Source organism: Rhodnius prolixus, unplaced genomic scaffold (assembly GCF_049639745.1).
Source record: "Rhodnius prolixus isolate KJV_2025 unplaced genomic scaffold, Rpr scaffold_4, whole genome shotgun sequence".
NCBI lineage: Eukaryota > Metazoa > Arthropoda > Insecta > Hemiptera > Reduviidae > Rhodnius > Rhodnius prolixus.
In genome coordinates, this window is record NW_027411614.1 from 11277300 (window position 1) to 11298387 (window position 21088).

Genomic DNA, 21088 nt, shown 5'->3' on the forward strand with positions numbered 1-21088 from the left:
CTCTTGAGAAATGTCAGGCACAAGGCGGAAGCAATAGAAAGATCTTTTACAGCAAAAACCTTTTCTAGAAAATTAGCGACGGCTTATTTCCGACTAATACTGAGCAAGATTATCTTCAGAGTCTCTCGCACCATTTTCGGGTAGACGTTTCGCCCAAGGCTGAACAATAACATTCGGCATATTCAAATTATAGGAGTTTTAATAATTCCTTTTTTAGAGCACCATTATACTGAAACAACTTTTGATTCCAATCCACCAACAGCTGCAAACCCCAAATTAGAAATACGTTCTATATTTCCCTTACTTTTAATGGTGAATATTTGGATTATATTTAAAATATATTTAAATTTTGATAGGCTACAAATCTAGCAGTGATTCATCCGCCTCAGTGGGAGGAGATTGTGTACCCGTTTGTTCTCAAGGTTGTGTCCGTGGCAAGTGCACTTCACCAGATACATGTAGCTGTGATTTTGGTTATGTTGGATCCAATTGTTCCATACAGTGTCAATGTAATGGACACTCTCATTGTGCTGGTCCTGACAAACTCGATCAGTGTTTGGAATGTAAAAATAATACCCAAGGGCCAACATGCAATAGGTAATTTATTGAATAGAAATTATATATATTTTTTCTTTGTTCACACCATACACTCAAAGAATAATCATAATTGGTTTTAGATGCAAACCATTATTTGTTGGAGACCCCACAGATAATGGTGTATGCGTTCCATGTGAAGAATATTGCAACGGTCACACTGATATTTGCGTTAATGACACAATTCAAGATTTAAATTTTATTGTAGAATTTACTAGAGAGGAACTGGAAAAAGCGCTTGGTGAAGGTCCTACTATTAAAGCAAAGTGGGTTTACGTTGTTTAGTTGTGCAGTTATTGTTATGTATTGTTAAATGGAATAAAAACTTAATCTTTCTTAGGTATTTTCTTTCTTATTTCTGTTGTTTACTTTTTCAGGTGCATTAATTGTGCTAATAAGACTACTGGAGATAAATGTGAAGAATGCATTGTTGGAAACTTTAGGGGATCAGAAGATCATAGGAAACCTTGTCGTCCTTGTGAATGCCATGGCCATGGTCATATTTGCAACCCAGTTACTGGTGAAGGGTAATAAAAGATTATCTATCTTTATTTTTTCTGAAAATATTAAATTAGGAATTAATTAGGCAAATTAACATATGATCAGGTTTTTTTGACAGACAATTTCGTTGGGAACTTAATTTCGAAACTTGAACTGACATCGCAATACTTCCTCCTTACTGAGAATATAAGAATGAAAAATGTAAGAATATTTTATCTAGTTTCATATTAAAGGCCTAATTGAGGAAATCCTCAAAGGTGATGAAATAAAATGAGAAATGTTGTCGAGTATTTGAGAGATATAAGAATATATCAGCATATTTGAAATCTCTAAGTGAAGCAAGGCTGATTGCTAGTTCTGAAGAAAGCGCTAATAGCCTTTCTAAAATAAAAATTGGGATACTTCAATACGTTAAAATATTGAGTTCCAAACTTTTGTGGACTTAAAACTGTTCCTTCTTTCTGCAGGAGCACAATTTGTAATTATTTAAATTTTATTTTTTCATCTTCCAAAACTTTTTCGTTATCGTCTCATCTAAATACGTATTTAAACCTTCGGAATCAAATAATCCTTAATTTTCGAACAAAATACGATAAATAAGTTGAAGGCGTATGATTCTATGTATTTCATTTAGACATATGTTACGTTATTAATTAATTGTTTAAGAGTTTCTGACTCAATTAAAATTTGGTGGGGTTTTAGTTAATACTTCGTTATAAATTTGTGATACTTCCTTTTCAAGTGATGATTACAATACTTAAGACTGAAAAATCAAATTCGAACTCAGACAGCAGATGTACGCTATTAAGAAAGGTATGGAAGTCTAATAGAGACGAAGGTTAGAAAATACTTCTTAAAAAGGGGCAGAGGAATGGATCCAATCATTGGGTGATTTAGGGCAGATTAGCTTGGATGGTTTGGAAAATTTAAAGTAGAGAATGAAAGGACGTCCAAATGTTTGTTTGAATCGAGAGTGGAAGGCAGAAGATGCAGCGAACAAACCATGAAAAACCTGAGGAAGGGAAGAAGAATAAGGAGGAGAGAAGTAATGCTTGGAAATGGGTAAGTGGGGGGTAGAGGTGAATAGAGTTTTAGTAACGACTCTACATTATCTCTTCGTAAAAGTGGTATGGGAGGGACTATCTTAGTCATCTGATGATACTAGTACTAGAAGTTTATTCAATCTTCTTTGTAATTACGTATGCTTTCTATATTATTTTAAATTCAATTAATTTTCTTTACAGTTGTGATTGTCACAATAATACAGAGAGCGATCCAACATGTTCAAGTAAGAGTCAAGCATGTTGGAATTTTCAATGCAGTAAATGTAAAGATTCTTTTATGGGAACACCAACCGGTGGTCACCAGTGCTATAAACAAATAAGTGTTGATACAAGATCCTGTCTTGATGCTACACCTGTCGATGATGCAGATCTTAAACCATCCCCGCTGAATCCAGGACAAGCTGTAAGTGCAATACTTAGTATTTAATTTCGTTAGACGGAAGAAACTTCTAGAAAAAAAGGTTCTTACTTTAGAGTCTAATTTTGTCTTCCTCTTTTAGACATGTGAAAAGTGTTTCAACTACGTAATGATATATTCGCCTTTAGAAATTTCACGGCTGAAGTTATTTTTTCGCTTGTGTTGGATTAGATCAGATTAACTTAGCGGGATGGGACCTATGCTCCACGGCACCACAGCCAAAAGAGAGGCTTATTGTGCCTTCCCCTTTGAATCTAGTGGGCGAAACCTCCCCTACTAAGGAAGTTGAGGAGGTTGTAGACTAAGTAAGTTGTTTCTTCTAATCTGTTCGATTTCGAATATGTGGGGGATTCCCCTCAGTTCCCTAGTGTAATGAAGGGATTGCCTACTTTAGGCTTCTACTCTGAGCATCTTCAGAGTTTTGTACCCGGTTAAACTCCTACTTCCTGATGACCTGACCCGTTCAGGTTGGTGCACTGTTGACCGTTTAGATGGCGCACGGGGTACCACAAGCAGGCTACTAACTTTACCCCCGAGAATTTCAAAAAAATCTAGTATGAAACAGTGACATTCATTTTTGGAGTAGAACTAATACTTTTGTAATATTTTAGGTATTTTTCGCTGTTCAGCCAAGATTTATGAATGTAGATATAAGGATAACCATCGACATTACACAAGGAATGTTGGATTTATTTATAAGTCCTAAGGACGATACTTTTGTGGTTGATGTTAATGCTACCAATGGAAACCACATTATTAAATTGGATCCAAGGTAAATGCTTCGATTTAACGTCTTGTATTTAGGATTATTTGTGGACTTTAAATTAGGCAGCCCCGTTTATATCAGTTCGCATACATTTGCAAAAAAAATTAAAATTTAAACGGAGTGATAGATGTTGAGCTCTCGAACATATTTAAGCCTTTAACAGACTCACTCGGTAGTTATATTTTCTTGACCAAACATACTGATCGCACTAATCACACTAGATCTCTCTTTCAAACATATGTGCGAACAAAGTATCTGAAATAACAAATAAATGTTCTCTAAAAAAAGTTTTCTCTGGCCTCAGAGAAACAATTAGTAAATTATTGAACAACAAATTAACTACACTTATTTACGAGTTGTTGCAGGTGCTCTACTATTTTGAGATGCTCTTTCTAAAATTTTACTTTCCAGAGATTCATTATTAACCTAACGAATAGCGTAAATGAACTAGATATTCTGGTTGCCCGTTTAATCACACACCTTCCAAATTTATAATACTCAGCCAATGTTTATACAATATACAGAAGATTTATCATACTAATTTTCGTTAGCTTTATATTACTATATAAAAATGTTTTACTTTTTACATTTTTATTTTTAAAAATATTTATGTGATAGAGGGACTCATGAAATGTAGGAATATTCGAAACTGGTCAGAAGTAAAGTAAATAGAACCTTTGGTATTTCCTTTTCTGCTTTAGATATCGCAATGGAAGTGAAAGTGCATTGGAGTTTGGCAATTGTTCTGGCAGTAACACGGCTGGATGGTGCCACCTTCATCATACTGGCAGTGCTGGCCCTGTCAAAGTCGATCGACTGGAAGAGCGAAGCGCAGACGGCCTATTTTCTACTTATATTACACTTGAACACAAGACAAGCGTTCTTTATGTAAGAAAAGTTACAGACAGGCTAGTTATTACTTTACCACACGACAAACATGATCTTGGACAAACAAGATTCTACATTGCCTTATTGGCTGTATCTAGCCCAACTTATGGGACCATCTTTTTTAGGTAAGTAGTTATAAATAATTATTCATTATTGAGACCCAATTTTAAATAAGTCAACTTCAAATTCCCCTCTTAGGTCAACAACCTTTTATACAAATTATTAAAATTAATTTGGAATTATTTAAAGGTTTAGTGTAGTGATTTAAACATCATATCCTAGGTACTAATTATAATTAAGAAACATAAGCATTTTAAAAGGAATATATATTCGCTGCATTAAGATCTTATTCTGTTAATTTATCAGAGTCATGTTTTTCGAACCTAAAACACTAATCAAATTTTCACTGAATAGTCAATAGCACTAAACATCCCTTATTGTGCCGCTTATCCGTTTTAGATTAACACGTTTTTTGAAACAATTATTGAATATTAAATTTTTTATTCCATTGTTGATCATTTGCAAGATTGTAAAGTTCTACTAATTATTTTGATTTAGAGTTTTAAAAGATAAGTAAACTTTTACTTATTTGAAGTACTTGAACAAAAGTTACTGTTTTCTTTATGTTGTAATATTTTTTAAAAATTACAATCTAAATGTCAATTAAATAATTTCATTTTGTTAAATATAACTTATTGTTTTCAGACAAGACCAACTTCACATCGATCTATTTGTCTTCTTTTCGGTCTTCTTTTCTTGCTTTTTCTTATTTCTGGCTGCTTGTGTCGTAGCCTGGAAAGCTAAACAAGCCACCGATATGCGTCGTGCAAGAAGAAGACATGTTGTAGAAATGTTACATATGGCCAAACGTCCATTCGCTTGCGTCACGGTAATCGTAGGTCCTACATCAGAAGTACCAGCCCGATTAATTGCTTTAGAACCTACTGGCGACGGATTAGCCGCAGTTGGTACAGTTCTGATTAGCCTACCTGGTGGTACTTCAGCACCGACAAGACTGGCAATAGCTTCGGCACTTGTATTATTATCGCGCCCTCATAACAGAGCATTTCTAAGAAGACGCAGTTCTCATTCATAGTGTAATGGATCGAAAAGTTACTCTAAGAAACCTTAAAACAATGGTAGTTTTTATTCCATATAAGTTCTGTGCCTGTTGATGTGTTCTTCTTCACCTATTTATGTTATAGAGAGGAAAAGTAGTTAATTTTAGCCAGTAGAAAGAATTTTGTTTTTTACTATAAATATCTCTTTTTAAAATGTTATCGTAAGTAACAATCATATCGCTTTAGATGTTGGATTAGAACTTTTGAATCCTAAGAGTTAGTGTTTAAGAATGCGAATTGAACAAAATTTCTTTGCTTTATTACTTTCCACGAATCGTAGTCGAAATCTTTAAATTAAAAAGTGCTTTAAAAGTTTAAAAGAATCTTCACGAACTTTTTACAGCTTCGGTTAAATTATCCTTCGGCTAAACAGATACACACTTGATTGTGTGTATAAAATAATTCGAAAAGTCAATTTTATTTCAATAAAATAAATAAATAATGATAAATTGGTCTTAAGAAATTACTTATGCAGAATATTATGGATAGGCACTCATAAATGAGGTTTCTTCCGTGTTTAATCAAAACTTTTAAATGATTTTAAAAGCCATTGAAGGATGAAAAGCAAACAAAAAAGTGATCAGTGGGTATTATTCTTATAATCTTAAATATTACCAAACTGTAATTGAGTTATTATTTAATTATTGCTTTTATAAATAAGTTAGGTGTTAGCTAACAATTACCACGAGTTTTTTAACGCGACTTGATTTTTTAACAATTTAACTTAATTCGTCAAAGTTCAGGGATATATGTCACGTTATTTAATTGTAATGTTAAAAGTTAACGGTAAAGTATCAGGAATTTTGAATAAATAAAAATAAATTGGTTATTAACTGGGAAAGAAGGGTCACCTGTTAAGTTAAAGTGTCAATGCACTCGAAAAGGCAGAGCGCACCTCTCTATTCATTCTTACAGGCTTTCGAACCTTGGGTTAAGCTAAGGAACATCTTTAGATTAGACACTGTTTATTTGCGACTACAATTTACATATGAGACTTTAAATATTTACATCATAAAATAGCTTAATTTTTTAATTTTAATTTATGTCTTGCATTACTTTGTGTTTTCAAAAGTAATTTTATTTTACGGAAAAGTTAATGTAGTCTTGAGTTACTTAATCCTTTGGCTTCCGTTTTCAAAAGTGGCTTTACAGGAAACTATGCTTGCCTACAAATTTATTTTAAAAAGGAACCAATGTTCACGTTTTCCAAATGAATCGTATTTTCTTAAAAGGGCTTCTGCCAAAGAAGTGAATTTTTTAGGATATCCTAAATTATTTAGTCAATATTTTTAGGAAAATAAAAATGACTGATGACTGATGCCCTTTTTATCTGAATGCGATTCAGATAATCTTATTTTTCATTCTGGAGAAACTTGTCTTCCTAATCAAAATTTCAGTATTGATTTTATTATAATTGTTTATTTTCTATGTAAAATTAGTTTTTTAATGGAGAGTTCTATACTGTCTTCCTTCTTTTGTTACTCTCAAAATTATGACTTGACCTTGAGAACTTTCACTCATGTTTGTTTGAGAGTATTTAAATGTCAACGAAATATACCAATATTTGTTGAGAGACATATCTGCTCCTCTAATATCACTGTTTTATAAAATTTTTATCATAAATGATATTTAAGTAAATTTAAGCTAGATTTTGTAATATTCAATTCTACAAGTTCTTAAAACGAACATTTTAAATTCATAAAGTAATTTAGTACGAAAATGTAAAATATTTTCTGTTAGCAGTTGCTTTTCCTAAACTATAAACAATAAATGGATAAAAATTAACGCTCGTTCCACTATTTAGAGGAGAAAAATCTGATATTTGTATGAACAATTTGTAACTATTTACTTTTTAAGAAACTGTGTCTCAAATCAATCCAAAGTTTGCTTTTAGTTTATTTATAATTTAGAAGACAGTTTAATACGGGTTTGTTGGTACGGTGGATTGAATTTGGAATTTTGGTCGCCCTGTAATTTTTTTCAGTATTAAAAAAAACTAATTAGTATTATTTGTTCTTTAATTAAGGAGGGTTAGCAATTGGGGTCTCATGCGCTTGGAGTCTTTTTCATAGCTTTTCCGGGGTTCCGAACAATTTTTTCTCATCAACAATGACTCCTATCACCGGTCAAGTGAGTTACAAGAGGCTCCTAAAAAGAGAAAATCTAAATTAGCTGGACTCGAACGCTGGGTCTCCGAGTAAGGAAAAAAATAATTATTTTTAATTTTATGCGTGACAAATAATATTATTCGTGCCCGAGCCCGTAGAGTGGGGCCGCCGTCTCGGGTTAGTGATTTGTAGAAAATCTTAGATAAAAAATCTGTTCTACTTGAGGTATCCGAGCAATTTTAGTATATTACGACTTTTTCTGCGTATTTACACTACTCGGAGTAGCGGATCTGCAGGCCCAGTACCAGCAAACGAAGGTAGTGGTTTGCTGAACAAACCTCACCCCGCACAGAATTGTTACCGCACAGTGCAATGCTACTAATACTTTCCGTTCCGCCTGAGACCTAGTATGTTTTTTTTTTTTTTTTTTTTTTTTTTTTTTTTTTTTAACGGTGAAAAGACATTCGTGTCATATCATTTCTCAAGATACTGTCTTGGTCAGTTCTCTTTTTGAGAATGCTTTTTTTGATGAGCCCATGTCTTTCATAATCAGGGCAATGTTTTTTGGTGTGTATTTACCAAGAAACTTCTCAGAACTATCCAGACTTCTTGATAAGATCACCCAATTTTGCTGGCCCAGCAATCTGGTTGCTGGCCCTTATGGGTATATCAAGAAGTTATCACGTGCTGTGAAGTAAAGCCATTTACAAAAATTTTTGGGTTATTTCATTATTGCTTCTCTATCCGCAACGCGAACTCCTTCATCACTACTTCTGGTAGTTTTGTAAGCTAGCTTTGGATGATTAGTCTTACGGAAAAGGCACTTTGATATAAGGTGACATTTTGGCCCTATATTTCTTCTTTTTTCGTAATCAGTGGTAAAATTATCTGTATGCCACATCAAAATCTATCTGGCTTTATATTTTAAAAATATTACGTTACGCGTGTTATTTGCACATATTATATTCTTTATATTCTCTTATATTCTTATACAGATCCTATTCGATCCTGCACTGCAGGAAAGAATGAATGTATATGTGCTATTTCAGTGCTACATATATGTAGGAAGACTGGTAAATAAGACAACTCATTCAACTACCGACATCATTAAATTTGGTTTCTCCTTCCTTGTTTTTATTGATTATTTTAATCATAACAATGTGGTTTTTAAAATTATTTTAATTGTTATTTTGGGTTCTGTTTTTTGAAATCGGAAGTGATGTTTCTTTGGGTTTATAGAACTCGAAATGTCGTAAACAATTATTCTTGGATTTATGTGTAGGTTTCAATTTGAACTAGTTATTAGATGTCGTGGCGTACACCGAAGGAAACATAATTTTAATGAACAGAACCATATAATCAATCTATCAATCAGAAGAATTACTATTAAATATCACATTTTGAATTAGAGGAGCTTACTTTATTAGATATCTGGGTAAGAAGTTTCGCAGATCTGCTTCTTTTTCTTACATTGAATTTAGTGATTGTTAATGAACGTCAGTCATAACAAAAGGCAGGGAAAACCTTTTTTCTTTTTTTTATTCAATTTTCGGTATTTTTTTTATTTAACTTTTAGCCTTTTGAATTGATATTGGTTCTTACCAACTTCTCAGTCCAATATTCAAAATTTCAATTTAAAAAATAATGTGCTGTTAAAATTTAATTATTTCAAATTTAAGAAACAAAACATTAGTATCTCGTCGGTAGTACATTATTCCGGCCATTAAGGGTTACTATTCATTGTAACTACTTAGAAGCAAAGTATAATTATTATTATTTTTTTATTTTTTTGGCATATCGGCGTTTATGGTCATTAGCCCTATTTCTTAATTATATTAAACTAAAAACACTACACAATTTTAACTAATTGCCATAATTTATAATCAAAGTATGTTATTTTATTTTTAATAAATTGAAAAAACTTTTCTTGAAAGAGTAAAAAAATTTGGACGTCCATTAGGTTAAGAATACTTTAAGAGAGTTATTATTTTTTAATTTACTATCTTTAAAAATTAAAGTTGTACTTAATTTCGAGTCCTTCGTGTACATATGCTTTTTATAAACTCTGTAGCTAATGGCTGTGTAATTAGTAAGTTTAGTTTACTTCTAACATTCCTTATTTCAATTGGTTGAGTTTATATAATTATATCCTCTACAATATAATTGATATATTTATAATTTTTTGTAAAAGATGTACATAAAAGTTAATGATGGTTTGTGCTTCATAAGGATCTTATCAATTATAGAAAGTAGTTTCTTTTTTAAAATTCTAAAAACCTAATGTATTTATCTCCTGTTTGGAAAAGAATGTGACAGATTTACAATTATGTATGAAATCGTTTAACATGTGTGAGTGTGTGTAATTATGTACTATATTGAACATTATGTGGTAAATAAGCTTGTACATCAATATTTTACTAGAGATTGTGAACTTAAAGATGCAATTACAATTTTGTTTTAATTCGCATATTTCCCAGGTATAGTGAAATTATTTTATAATTGGCTAGAATTATAACATTATAATCATTATTTTGTATTAATCTCAAAAATAGAAAAGTATTAGTCATCAATCATTACAGGTTGGGAACATCACACACTAACAGAATCTACGAAATTGTTTTTGTGATTCCTTTTTAGAAGCTAGTTGTAGCGATAAAATTCTTATTTATTGCATTGAAATGCATAGACAGTTCATAATTTTCACTCAAAGGGCCGAGTTACTTCATTCTAAATATTATAGATTTGATACTGAAACTGATAACAAAGTTATAGTCTCAAAGTTTTTTAAATTTAGGTTGCGTAAATGTTTATGTATATTAAAGGAGTCCAGGGATGTCCAGTCTCAGTGGACACCTTTACTCTCAAAGTCACCTTTAATATAAAAAAGTCTTGTAATAATAGAATCTAATTAAGGGGATCACTTAAAATAAACTATTCAGCGTTTCCGATTACTCTTTTGAACTTTAAAAAGCCTATCACCATCCAGTTTCACTTGGGCCAATTTATACGAGTATGTATCTTAAGTAGATTTGTTTTAGTACAAATTGAGTTTATGATTGGTTGTAAAATATTTTCTCTTAAATACTTTCTCTTAGGAGCAAGAGAAAGTAAACAAAAAGAAATAAGTATAAAAGTGTTTTTTTAAATAACTTAAAATTAGGTAATTACTAATAGTAGAATACAAAATGTAATAGAATTTAGAATTTAAAATGTGACAATATTTATAAATTAAAACATATTTAATTGTGCCAATATTTTAGGTTTTCATGCTCCGATAATTTCCAAAATATACTTGGGGACGACAATGTGCAATAAAAGCGCTTAATATGGCGTTTGTTGTGTGTGATAGTGTAAATACAAGTTATCTTTTTAGTTTTTTGTTTTTTAATATGAAAATTTTAAGAGTCAATCTAATATCTTCCATTACTCATACAGATTTTTTTTTCAATTTATGTCTCGTCCAATAAAAGAATATGTTTTTTGAACCATTATGGAAAATTAAATATTTTTTTATTTAAAAAAATATGTAGTGTATAAAATTTCGACTTAGAATGAAAAGAAATAAAAATTTAACTGTAATAACAATAAAATAATCGGTTATTAGTACTTATTTTTTTCACAGTTCTGTGATCAAATTAATATCTGTGAATTTTTTTTTTTTAAATCCTTTTTCTCATTTCATATTTTGGAATCTCATGACATGTATATGTGTTTTGTAATTAAAAGTATATGTTACTAGTAAAAGAGAGACTATGTATATATAATCTTGACAATTGTATTAAACGATACAATTAGACAATTAGAAATTACAATTTTTGTTACTAAAACCATAAGTAATTTTTTTCCTGTAGGGTAGAATAAAATTGATGACTGTCAGCTGTAAACAAAAAAATAAAATAAAAGAATTGAGAAGGAAGTTCTATAAATAAACAATTCGCTTATTTAATTTATCCTATAACCTTTTGTGGGATGTATTTATTTGTTACGTCAACTTCCACAACCGATATTCTGAAACGAAGTCAGATGTTGTGCAGGACAAATCGGAAAGAGAAGCTATGCCGCAATTCGATGTCTTCAGCAGCTGTATGATTCATAATTGTATTACATTCTTGCAGTTATTGTAATTTTTGCTTGAAATTAAAAATTTGTGTTCTTCCGTCTTCGAAAAATTGCAGACAGTTCTAATTTCGTTTGTTTACTTAATCAGTAAAAACTTGCTTATAGCAAGTAAATCAAGGCAATAATGAAGTGAAACATGTTGCAGGGCAATGGCTTGCCTGAGGAACAAGTTCGGTAACCATTCTTCTGGATGTGTGAATGAGTTCATCTTTGCCTCATAATGACCCATCGTGAACTAAAAATGAAGATATTGTTTCAAAGTTGTAATGTTGGATACGTTCTCTTGACCTGTTACACTCTAGAGGAGAGAACCGTACCTTGATATGCACATAAATTAAACGATTTATAAAAAACAATATAATTGCACGGAATTTCCTTTCTATTCAAACAAGCTAAAAGCATTTTAAATTTTTCAGGTAATGTATGTACTAGATTGTTTTATTCGTTTGTCTCGTTAGTAATTCACTGACGAGTCGTGTGAACCTTACGTTTTTCACCCTGCTATTTAAGTAATAATCGAACAAAGGTTATTTAATAATAGATTCCTCAAATATTTTCCAGAACCACGTCTTTCTATAATCAAAACTATCGCCGAAACAAAGAACTCATATAAGGTAATGAATGTATTGTGTGTACGTATGTATGAATGCAACGTATTTACAAACATTGAGATTTGATGCTTCGGTTTCCTACGCACTGTCCACAGATATTTAAAGATTCGATGTTTATTAAAAATAGAACAAAATTACAGAAATATATTAAAATTAAAGTACCTTATACTATATGTCTTTTATGTTCTTTCAGTTCTACTTAATCTTTTATACTTTGTATAATATATAAACAAACTATTATTAAAAATATGTCAGACAGACACGTACATAAGCTTCACCAATTCACAATGCTAACAAATTTTTCAGGTAAAACATTCCTGTTTGTGGAAAAACTTAGCAATAAGAAGTATGCATTTTCTCTTTACAAGTCAAAGAGTCTGTTTTCACCTATTTAGCTTACTACGGCTTCTAAATTTGTTAATTATTGAATAGCATTAATTTAAAAAATAATAAAATTTCAATAAAAACAATTTCTGAAATTCAAGAATAAAAACTAATACGAAATGTTTCTTGAAAACGTTTGGCTGAATAAAATCTAATCTACGGAAGTGTCGTAGGTAAAATACAAGATGAAACGACAAATCTGATTATATAAGGAAGTTTAATCAGCAACATGCTCATCGAACTTATTGCTAATCTATCGTTTCAGTATGAGTCAATATCCAAATCACCTTGCTTTAAAATCTTAGTTATGTCCATAGAGTGCCAAATACATATCGTAATTATACCTGCAAATAATAAAACCAGCATAAATAGAATTGCAGAACACGTTAAATACTTGCTAGGAAAAATAATATTTACATATGAAAAAATTTACTAAATACATTGGTAACAAAATTTATTTAGAAAAGCATTCGTTTTATTTTTATTCATTCCAAAAAATTCTGTTAGTGTATTTGGCCAAATTGATATGAACGGTGAAGGCTGCAATCTCAAATATGCACGTATTGAGAATTCTTTTCTAATTTTTATTAATTAATTTCTCTTTTTTTGAAACTAAGTTTTGAGTAATGCAACCATGTACTTGATACTGAGCTTCATCACTTATCTGGTAGTAAATTTAGAAAATATTGATGTATTTACAATAAATATTTAATAAACTTATAATATAAATAAGTATAGTACTTATACCATATATGTAATACCTACTTTTTCTACGAATGAATCGCCAACTATTATTATTCATAATTGCATTATGCATACTGATGTTTAAATTATGCAAAAACAATATTTGAATAAACAAAAAAATATTGGAGAGATCAAAGTAAAAAAAAAATTGTTGAAAATGTGGTTAGGTCCGCAAAGCTGGACAATATCTTCTATTTTATATGTCGTACAATGCATTTTTATCCTAACACTAATTATAATAGATATTGGAATTATTGATCATTATCTACAGATCTTAGAATTAATATACTGTGTCAAAATTAGTTCGTTTTATGTATTATAATATTTTGCAAATACTTATAACATTAAGAATGACGCGTTTAGTTTTTTTTTTTAATTTACATATTTAATAAACAATAAATTAATAAACAAAATAAAAAGTTCACCTATTTTTTTTGCCAAGTGATCTTTCATATTTGTGTATGAACGGTGTAATCATGGCGAGAAATGATGTAGAAACAAGCAATAAAAGCATAGTAGTCCACATTTTTTCTTGAATTTCAATAAAACCAAACCATAATTGCCCAGTATTAAAAGAAACCTTAAACAAAATTACTCATAATTAACAATCAAAATTTCAAGATAGTTTCATATTTGAGTAAACATTTTTAAAAAAAACTTTTGGATTAAGCAAATCTCACCAAATGGTCAAGCAGCCGAGGTAAAATAAAGGTGATGAAAGTCTCAATATTAAACCAAATGCCGTGCAAGCAGATGTTTAAAGCCAATAAAGAAGTCAAATACTGGAACAAAACAGTTTTTTTTTTTGCATGTTTTCTTGAGGATATAAAATTCTAGAGAGGAAATAATATACAAGTTTAAAGAAAATTGTTTAAGCCATTTCCTTTTAAACCGTGAAAATCGCTTCGCCAAAGCCGCACCATCTGGTTAATAAATTTTGCCGAAAGATGAGAAGTATTATAATCTCAAAAACAGAATACCACTAATGAGAAAATGAAGATTTTTCCTTTAAAAAAAAAAAATCTAACCAGCTTCTTTTTTGATTTACCCTAAATCGAATTTTCAGGGAAAAATGTGTGAAAGAAAATGAGCTTGAGATATTCCTAAGATAGCAATAAATGTATTCTGTAAGTGGCATTTTAGGTGAGCCGATTCTCTCAAATTTTGGAAATTGACTTTCACATTCGATTCTTATGGTTATACAGGTGGCAGTATAGTACAGTTTACTTTACTAGGCACTTTAGAGAAGTCTAACCACGGAGTCTTAGAATGAAATGATTACAGAAAATCGTTTGAGCGGTTTGTGAAAAAAATAATTTAAAAAACTGAAAAATTAATTCAGTAAAAAGGTAATTCTGGGTAGCTAATTTTGATCCAAACTTTATTGTAGCGTTCTCTGTGGGGATCTAAGCGAAATAAAGTATTCGAACTTCCAGTAATTTTTCGTTTTTTAGATTCGTTGGATACAGACAGAAACTCACACCTATACTGACTCAGGAATCTCAAAATGGATATTTCCAAAAACAAAGACTGCTCAATAATTATATCTTCTTTTCATATATTATTTCACAGTAAGCGAAAGTAACCTTTGTCCAACATTGTTTTTTTAAGCACAATTTTGTTTTTCCTCTCACGAGACTTTCCGATGATAGGCTGTAAGTCATGGAAAGTCGGCACTAAACTAAATTATGCCCACAGAATAAGTATTTCCATTAAAGAATTTCCTTCCACTGTTGAGTTTGAGAGAAACTACAATCTCAGATGCAAATTATCATTACTGCAATATAATGCAGTAAGAGAAAGTAGAAAGCACACGAGATAAAAAGATCGTATTGAGTGCTCGAAATAAGTGAATTCTGAAATTAAATGGTCATCAGGGACCATTACTCTTCACTGATATATCCTAACTGCTAGCTACAAATATATTTTACACATCTCCATTTCATGAAAATCATTGAGCGCAGCATCAAATTCGACTGGTTAGAGTGATAGTGGCTAGAGGTCATTGATTGTCGCGTCATTTTTATTTTATTATCACGTACACCTAGTCACATAAATGCATGTTTCTGCCAAACATTTGATCACAATTAACATTTCAACATGAGGCACTTTAACCCCCCCAAAAAACCAAGTTTTTTTTTAAAGCTGCCATTTGCTTAAATTATTATTCAGTTATTTTAAACATTATTTAATTATGTTCTTAATGAAAAATTAACCTACACCGGTGAATTTTGATTTAAATTAAATATAAGTGATTACCTGAAGGGTAAATTGATGCAACTCATGAAGTCCTACCAGAAATCGAAATGGTACCAACTGACATATTCGTAATACTGCGGTAACACCAATTAAAAAGATGATAGATGGTAAATGACATATCAAATCTGTTACTATCCAACCAGTATTGTAAGTAACCATCATGAAATGTAATATCACCGTGGTCACTTGAGCGCAAGCAACTGATGCAGATCGGTGCATTCTTACTTCAATTACATTTAGGCTGAAACTCAGGTTCGTGAAAGCAAACACTATTAGATGGTTAACAATTTTGCTGGAGAATAATTTAATTTTCGGCAAAAAGCGAAATATAAATCAACATTTATCAACATTTTGAAATCTAGAAGCTAAGCAGAATTTAAGCACGGCTAAATACACTAAATATACTTTTTATACATGTGCTATGTAAAGATCAGCTGGAATATTAATATTTTATTGATTTATTTATTTTACAAGCAGTTCTCGGGAGCAATTATTCGTTTGTATAATTGGCAGCCAAACTTTTCTTGTACCTTTTAATGTGAGCTTGTTTGCTTAGAGCTTCCTACAGGAACTATTCAAACGGGTAAAGGGTTGCGAAGTAATAAATAAGGAAATAGTGCTCACTTAATTTAGTGATCAAAAAATAATAATAATTTGACCCTGAATGTAAGTAAATGTAAAATAATGTGACTTTTCATCTCATAAATTACCCAGTGTTTTAGTACATATTTAAGTAAATAGAAAAACTTATTTTCCGTTTTCTTTTTTATTTTCTCCTGTTATCTTATTTAGATTTGAAATGTTTCGGTCTACTCTGGTAACATTTTCATAAAATATCTCATTTATTTTAAAGTTTAATTTGTTTCAAAATTTGAAATCCAGTTGTTGTGAATATTTTATAGATAGAAATCCTTTAGAACAGAATTAACATAACTTTCTGTGTGAATTAATATTTATAAAATATAAAATATAAATATTAATCTTAAATTAGAATAATTTAAAGGATCAAAATTGTATATTTTTTGAAGTTCTTAGCTGAAAAGTATGGTGAACTGCAAGATATTCTTTTACCATAACTCCTGAAAAAGAATAATTTTCAAGAAAATAAAAATAATTGAAGAAATTTAACAAGCTTATAGACGATAAAAATGGTAATATCGATTGAATCAATTTAAATATTTAACTTAACGTTAAACAAAAGAAGAGGATGTGGCGGATAAAGTGAAGTCTGATGGTAGAACAATATGCTGGAATTGAGGGTTCAATCAGTGCTCCATTTGTGACCATGGCAACTCTACAGTCTAGTAGACTGTCAGAAGTGAACAGCGGCGGGTGGATAATAAGTTTCATGAATCAATGTCATCATCCCGCCCTTCAACACACCATGAGTGCTTGGGAAATTTTTTTTAATAATTAAAAATAGCTTTTATCTTTCAAATTAACTTGTAATTCGATTTTTTTTATTACAAAGTTTAACTTAATTATTACCTTAAAATGGTTTAACATTTTTTAATAGCTCTTTAAATGAGCTCCTGAAAAGCAAAATCAAAATCTTTTGTAATAGATGTAATATGTTTTATTGTAATGTAACAATAAAATATCTGGCAAATGGTTACAATCTTTTTAATGGATATGAAAAGAGACTGATTTAAGATAATACATATTAGAATTGAGCAAATCTATTAATCGAAGCTATACTATACAGGATCAAAGGCGAAGAAGGGTGTAAAAGAGAATTTTTCTTCCTTTATTTTGCCAGGAAGGTTGGAAAGTAGACCAATTATTGTCTTTTTCTACATGATGTGATCTTAATTAAATTCTGTACATAACTGAAATGTGCTGGGATTAGAAGATTAGCGTTTTAATAGTATTTGCTCTTACATGGAAGTTGGAACATATAAGGAATCACAACTTTCAATCCTAAGGGCCAATGTTTTTATATAAGTTTCAAGAAAGAGCAATACTTTATTCTCTTCAGTTTATCAAATTCCTCAATTTAAGATTATGTGAATTTCTGTTATTCAGATTCAAAAAATATTCATTTAACTCAGAAATAAAACATTTTTCATTCTTAACTTCCAAAAGTAAAAAATCTGAAACTAAATGTTATTATCTAGTATTTTCCTAATCTTTGCCAATCAATGCATTAACGTTTGGATCAATAGGGACGGACATACATACTTAACCAATTTCCTAATGACGAATAATAATAATGCTAATAATTTTTCTATTTACCAATTTTTTTTGTAATATTTCTTTAAGGTCTACATTCCAGGATATAGCAACCGTTATTTTCGTCTTCCAAATTACTCAAAAAGCAGGTAGAAAGTATTGTTTTCTTCATGTCCATTTTACTCTATCTCAATAGGATTAATATTCAAAGAAAGTTGAAAAGAAATTAAAATCATACGCATTTTCTCATGGAGGAAAGAAGTAGCGAGCAGCTGTTTATAATGAAAGAATATTTAATACTTTTTATTAACTTACTTGTGAATTCATAATTTAGTTTAGTCTTTTGAAAGGAACAAGTTCTATTCACGTCTTGTTCTTATTAAATGAAGTGTTCTGGAAAACAGGGAGCTGTCACAGAATTTGCCACATAGCTTTTAAAACTTGCTTGATTTTCCTCCATTTAATCAATAGAATAGGTTAATTAAATTCTACTAATATGGAATATGAAAAGCTACTTTTCACCAACATTATTAAAATGTGTCACTTTTTAAATCTCTACTTCTCTTTTTTGAATAAGAATAAATTAAGCAAATTATGTTTAGCACAAAAAGTAAGAAAGCAAATTGGTTAAATTTCAAATTGCATCCATAAAAAACTAACTCCGTACTGGAAAGAAGGGCTAGTCTGAGTCTAGTCTCAGCGTATTCCAGCCTAACATCAAAAACAAATACATATATGAGTCCCAAATCGTATTTAAGAATATACACTGGGCCAAAAAAGTCTGTGAACACTAACCTAAATTTTATTACTTTTATTGTTATCTTATTAGAAACTTCTTTTATTTTCAAATGAAATATACTATTCGATAGAGAGAAACCAGAATTTTTCATTTTATATTCAATCTTTTATTTTTGTTCAGCAGGAATATCACAATTAAATGTTTAACAAAACAACACCCCAAACGAATGCAAAAAAAGTCTGTGAACACTTTGCAGAAATAAATCATTCTTACACATTGTACGTGAATTATAAATTTTAAAAACTTGTAGGACCTCCTATGTTCCTAATCACTTCCAACAAGCGAGCTTTCATCGATCCTAATAATTTTGTGGTCGTCAATGTTGGAATTTTATCCCACTCTTCTAAAATAGCGTTTTTTAGTTGTTCACGGTTTCTTATTCCTCGTTTATTTATTTGGCGGCTGATTTCATCCCACAAATGTTCTATTGGGTTAAGGTCTGGCAATTGTGGAGGGGTGTTTAGGCGCCAGAGTGTATTATTTAAAAGCCATTCCCGAGTTTTTAGTGCGGTATGTTTCGGGTCATTGTCTTGTTGGAAGACAAACGTTCCCTCCAACCCTAATTTTTTTGAATTTTCTTTTAAATTGCGTCTTAATATATCCACATACACATATTGGTCCATCATACCATTAATTACAATACAATAGAGAACTTTGAAACTTTATTCAATCGTTTTTCTGTTTGTTATCTTAATGTTTTTACATAGTTATACAGCTGTTCACAGACTTTTTTTGCATTCGTTTGGGGTGTTGTTTTGTTAAACATTTAATTGTGATATTCCTGCTGAACAAAAATAAAAGATTGAATATAAAATGAAAAACTCTGGTTTCTCTCTATTGAATAGTATATTTCATTTGAAAATAAAAGAAGTTTCTAATAAGATAATAATAAAAGTAATAAAATTTAGGTTAGTGTTCACAGACTTTTTTGGCCCAGTGTATACCAAAGAAGGAGCGTAAATAATGCTTTTGAATCAGGTTAGTCTAAATTGATCCACAAAAATATAGCAATCTGGAAAACATGACTGCAAACGGCTCTTTAAGAGTAGAATTTAAAAACCAAATTTCTTTTGGTTCACATGCTTCTTACGATTTATGAAAATAATCGGCTTAAATTATGTCTTGAGAGGTTTTTAAATCTTCATGGTGCATAAAAACAAACGTTTAGTCAGTGCGTGAAGTTTCCTTGAATGTACGGTACCAAATTGTCATAAGCGACGAAAAATGGGCAATATTCAACATCACCCAAGAAAATGAAGCACAAACAAACAATTTCAGTCTGGAAACTTCTTCACGATCCGTACAGTCCCACCTAGCTTTTTCTATATTTGAAGATACATCTGGGTGGTCAGCGCCACGATGATGATGATAAGGTCAAAACGACTGTGTTGCAGTGGTTGTCAAATCAGGTGGCAGACTTCTATGAGAATGGAATTCAAAAGCTGGATGTACGATACGATAAGTGCCTTAATTTTTAATTCAATCATGCATTAAAGTAGATTAAGGTATAGGTTTTCATGTAAAACTAAAATTGTGAAGAAAACTCATGTTTCTTTCATTTTAAAACAGTAGTTACTTTAAAAAAAAAAACACGCCTCGTGGATAAAAAAAATGCTAGAAGAGTAGAGGATCTGGGTCAGTCAACTGAGGGTATAACTAATGGAGAGAAGTATTAATATATATGTATAGACATACTTTACCGGATTACCGGACAGATTTTGCCTGGAAAGCTTTGGTGAGACCCAAAGGAATTAAGCAGCAGGCCATTACTCGTGATTTATATACTAATTTGGCCACACTTATGTTCACAAAGTCTCCTCCGCACAGAAAATGAGTTATAAGAAAATGACCCATTAAAAACAGGTCTCCTTGGGGGAAATAAAAAGATGAGAAAAGATTGAAAATGAGGGGGTGGAAATCAATAAGTCGATCCCGATGGGTCGACAGATTTTTATATTTAATTATTATAACAAAAGTCCTTAATTTCATTACACTTGTCTAAGCGATGCATTAGTTTTAAAAGTATAAATTATTATATATAACAATTACATACATACTGTTATAAATAAATTACAAATATTATATTGCCTCAACTAAATTGCGAAGATCGTCCAGACCAGAAAGAAGATCGAAGGGAAGTCCTCTGGGTAATCATGCTTACTTCCTGCCGTTACTATAGCAACTGCTGTCTTTAACAATGCCAGATATCTAACAGGCCAAATTAATAGTATCATGGACTTCCATTATGCTTTCTCTTAGTTTGGATTTTAGGTTTAGTTTTTGAATTGATTGGCAGGTCTAAGCAAATCTACTAAGCATTTGCTGATAGTATTATTCATGATAGGAGATTAATTATTGCACATATTTTTGGCTCTACTATTATATTCAATTTTTAAAACAATAAACTGCATCATTTACTGCTAATTGCTTCTCTTTTTTTTTTACCCATTAACGAGGTCATTTTTAATTAATATCTTTAAAAAAAGTATAAAGTTGTTTTTAGAAACAGATGTGAAATGTGAACACTCCGGTTCAAACAC

At 30.7% G+C, this 21088-nt stretch overlaps 2 protein-coding genes across 5 annotated transcripts in view; one reads left to right on the top strand and one right to left on the bottom strand.

Annotated features, from left to right (window-relative positions):
• Positions 1-11629, top strand: part of Megf8 (multiple EGF like domains 8) — a 37548-nt gene extending 25919 nt beyond the window's left edge. Inside the window, exons 37-43 of one of the 2 annotated variants that reach the window (XM_074132307.1) lie at positions 357-597; positions 678-860; positions 972-1121; positions 2340-2562; positions 3189-3349; positions 4045-4356; positions 11312-11629. In XM_074132307.1, the coding sequence (XP_073988408.1) occupies positions 357-597; positions 678-860; positions 972-1121; positions 2340-2562; positions 3189-3349; positions 4045-4356; positions 11312-11321 (1280 nt within the window). In that variant the 3' untranslated portion in view covers positions 11322-11629. Of the gene's footprint in view, positions 1-356; positions 598-677; positions 861-971; positions 1122-2339; positions 2563-3188; positions 3350-4044; positions 4357-4936; positions 6996-11311 lie in introns of those variants that run through there. The other variant, XM_074132306.1, reaches the window with a different exon arrangement.
• On the bottom strand, positions 7235-21086 carry LOC141456409 (uncharacterized). Of its 3 annotated transcripts, XM_074132367.1 has the most exons (5): positions 15578-16607; positions 13999-14100; positions 13744-13898; positions 12862-12918; positions 7235-11814 (listed from the first exon to the last, which is right to left on the bottom strand). In XM_074132367.1, exons 1-4 carry the CDS (start codon positions 15794-15796, stop codon positions 12876-12878), a joined length of 519 nt encoding a protein of 172 aa, XP_073988468.1. In that variant the 5' UTR covers positions 15797-16607; the 3' UTR covers positions 7235-11814; positions 12862-12875. The 3 variants fall into 3 exon arrangements, with proteins under 3 accessions (XP_073988468.1, XP_073988469.1, XP_073988467.1); XM_074132368.1 differs by lacking the exons at positions 7235-11814; positions 15578-16607 and adding an exon at positions 18065-21086 and having other exon boundaries at positions 12773-12918; XM_074132366.1 differs by lacking the exon at positions 7235-11814 and having other exon boundaries at positions 12773-12918.
• Positions 21087-21088: the final 2 nt, after the last annotated feature.